This window comes from Salpingoeca rosetta (genome assembly GCF_000188695.1).
Source record: "Salpingoeca rosetta unplaced genomic scaffold supercont1.23, whole genome shotgun sequence".
Taxonomy (NCBI): Eukaryota; class Choanoflagellata; order Craspedida; family Salpingoecidae; genus Salpingoeca; species Salpingoeca rosetta.
In genome coordinates this window covers 781064-782811 of record NW_004754911.1, presented here as the reverse complement: position 1 = coordinate 782811, position 1748 = coordinate 781064, and the positions used below count along the sequence as shown (strand labels likewise).

Below are 1748 nucleotides of genomic sequence, written 5' to 3'. Positions count from 1 at the left end.
CAACAACAACAACACACACACACACACACACACACACACACACACACACACACACACACACACACACACACACACACACACACACACACACACACACACACACACACACACAAACCTGCTTGGCAACGACGGCGTCTTGCGGGTCGTCCGGCTCTGCCGCAGCCATCAATGCTTGCAGGGACAGCAGCACTGTTCGCAGAGTCATCGCAGCGGCCCTGTTGTGCACACAGGTGGTTTGTATAGATAGGGGAGGGTGAATACAGGCAAAGGCGGACTTTGGAAGATTACGTGGTCACTGGTCAATAGTGTACAAGCAGGGAGGCAAGTCAAGGAGGACAAGGGTCGACATGTTGACGCAGAGACACAGTAGTGCAGAGACAAAGGCGGGCAGACGGACGGGCGAACGGACAGACGGACAGAGCAGCAGACAAACAGCCAAGTCTAAACACAGCGACAAACAGACACAGCGACACAGACACACACAGACACACACACACACGGACACAACTGTGCTTACCACTGGTCTTTGAGGATGTCGAGACAGATGGCGCCCGTTTGGCTGCTGACGTTGGGGTGCCATATCCTGGTCAGGAACTTGACTTTTGGTGGGCTGAAAGGGTACGTGTCAGGAATTTGAATGTCCAGCTCGAACGTGCCACCTGGCAGGAGAGACGAGAAAAGCGAGGGGCCGAGAAAGCGCCACAGGCCGCCCACACAGCCAAATGTCAGTACGAGGGAGTCCACAGCGAGCAAGCAAGGCAGCAAAGACAACATATCCTTGGAAGCAAGCGAGCAACGGCGCGTAGTTCGCAACCGACCTTCGTACGGCGTGTCCGGGGCACCACGGATGGAGCCGTGCAAATGTGTGTAGTCGCCCTCCTTCACCTGCTTAATCACGGTCCCACTCTCAAGCAGCTGGGTCCCCAAAACACGTGCACATAGCAAACGGTGAGCGCCAATGATTGTGTTCACGTGTGTGGTGTGAGGGCTTGCTGTACAGGGTGTGTGTGTGTGTGTGTGTGTCACGTTAGCGTCTGCCGACAAAACACACACGCCCTGACTTCACAAACCCTGAACTCGTACATCAAATACACAACCCCGCCTCCTTCTCTTCTTACTTGTTTGTCCTTCTTCACTTCCGCAATCTCCCTCTTGATGCGGCCCTGGGCCATGGACTTGCGAGGTGGCATGATGGCGGTCGTTGGTTGACGTCCGTCGTGGGTGGGTGGCAGCAGCACAACACCAGCACAACACAGCAGCAGCGAGAGAGGAAGCAACAACAACAACAACAAATGGAGGTCGCTATTGTTTGTGGTGTCGTGTAGCGATGGCGACAACAACAACGACGACGCACCAACAAGTGGCAGCGCTGCTGTCGCGAGTGGTGGGTTGGTGGCATGCATGTGGTGCTGGTAGTTGGTGGTTGGTGGTTGGTGGTTGGTGGTTGGTGGTGATTCCTGGGTAGGTGGTTGCTGTTTGCTCGCATCACGTCATGGTTGCGTGTGCGACTGTAATTGTTAACATCTGTGCAACATCGATCGCATGTGGGCACGGTCATGGCGTTTTGCACATCTCGTGGCACCACCGACATGAACATGCACGCTGTACTAACCCACACAAACAAACGACCGATCAACCAACATGCTCACACATGCATGCAAACACACGCACACACACGCACACACACATGCATGCATGTAAATACACACACAACCAATCAAACAAACGCACGCACGCACATGCATGTG

The 1748-nt window shown here is 54.4% G+C and overlaps 2 protein-coding genes across 2 annotated transcripts in view; one reads left to right on the top strand and one right to left on the bottom strand.

Annotated features, from left to right (window-relative positions):
* PTSG_08441 (ubiquitin-conjugating enzyme E2-25kD) overlaps positions 1-1292 on the bottom strand; it is a 1959-nt gene extending 667 nt beyond the window's left edge. Inside the window, exons 1-4 of the mRNA XM_004990632.1 lie at positions 1119-1292; positions 819-915; positions 518-659; positions 112-215 (exon numbers count right to left, since the gene is read on the bottom strand). Coding sequence (XP_004990689.1) covers positions 112-215; positions 518-659; positions 819-915; positions 1119-1190 — 415 coding nt within the window. The 5' untranslated portion in view covers positions 1191-1292. The remainder of the gene's footprint in view (positions 1-111; positions 216-517; positions 660-818; positions 916-1118) is intronic.
* A 24-nt stretch (positions 1293-1316) lies between these two features.
* PTSG_08440 (uncharacterized protein) overlaps positions 1317-1748 on the top strand; it is a 1301-nt gene continuing 869 nt past the window's right edge. The window contains exon 1 of the mRNA XM_004990631.1: positions 1317-1384. Coding sequence (XP_004990688.1) covers positions 1328-1384 — 57 coding nt within the window. The 5' untranslated portion in view covers positions 1317-1327. The remainder of the gene's footprint in view (positions 1385-1748) is intronic.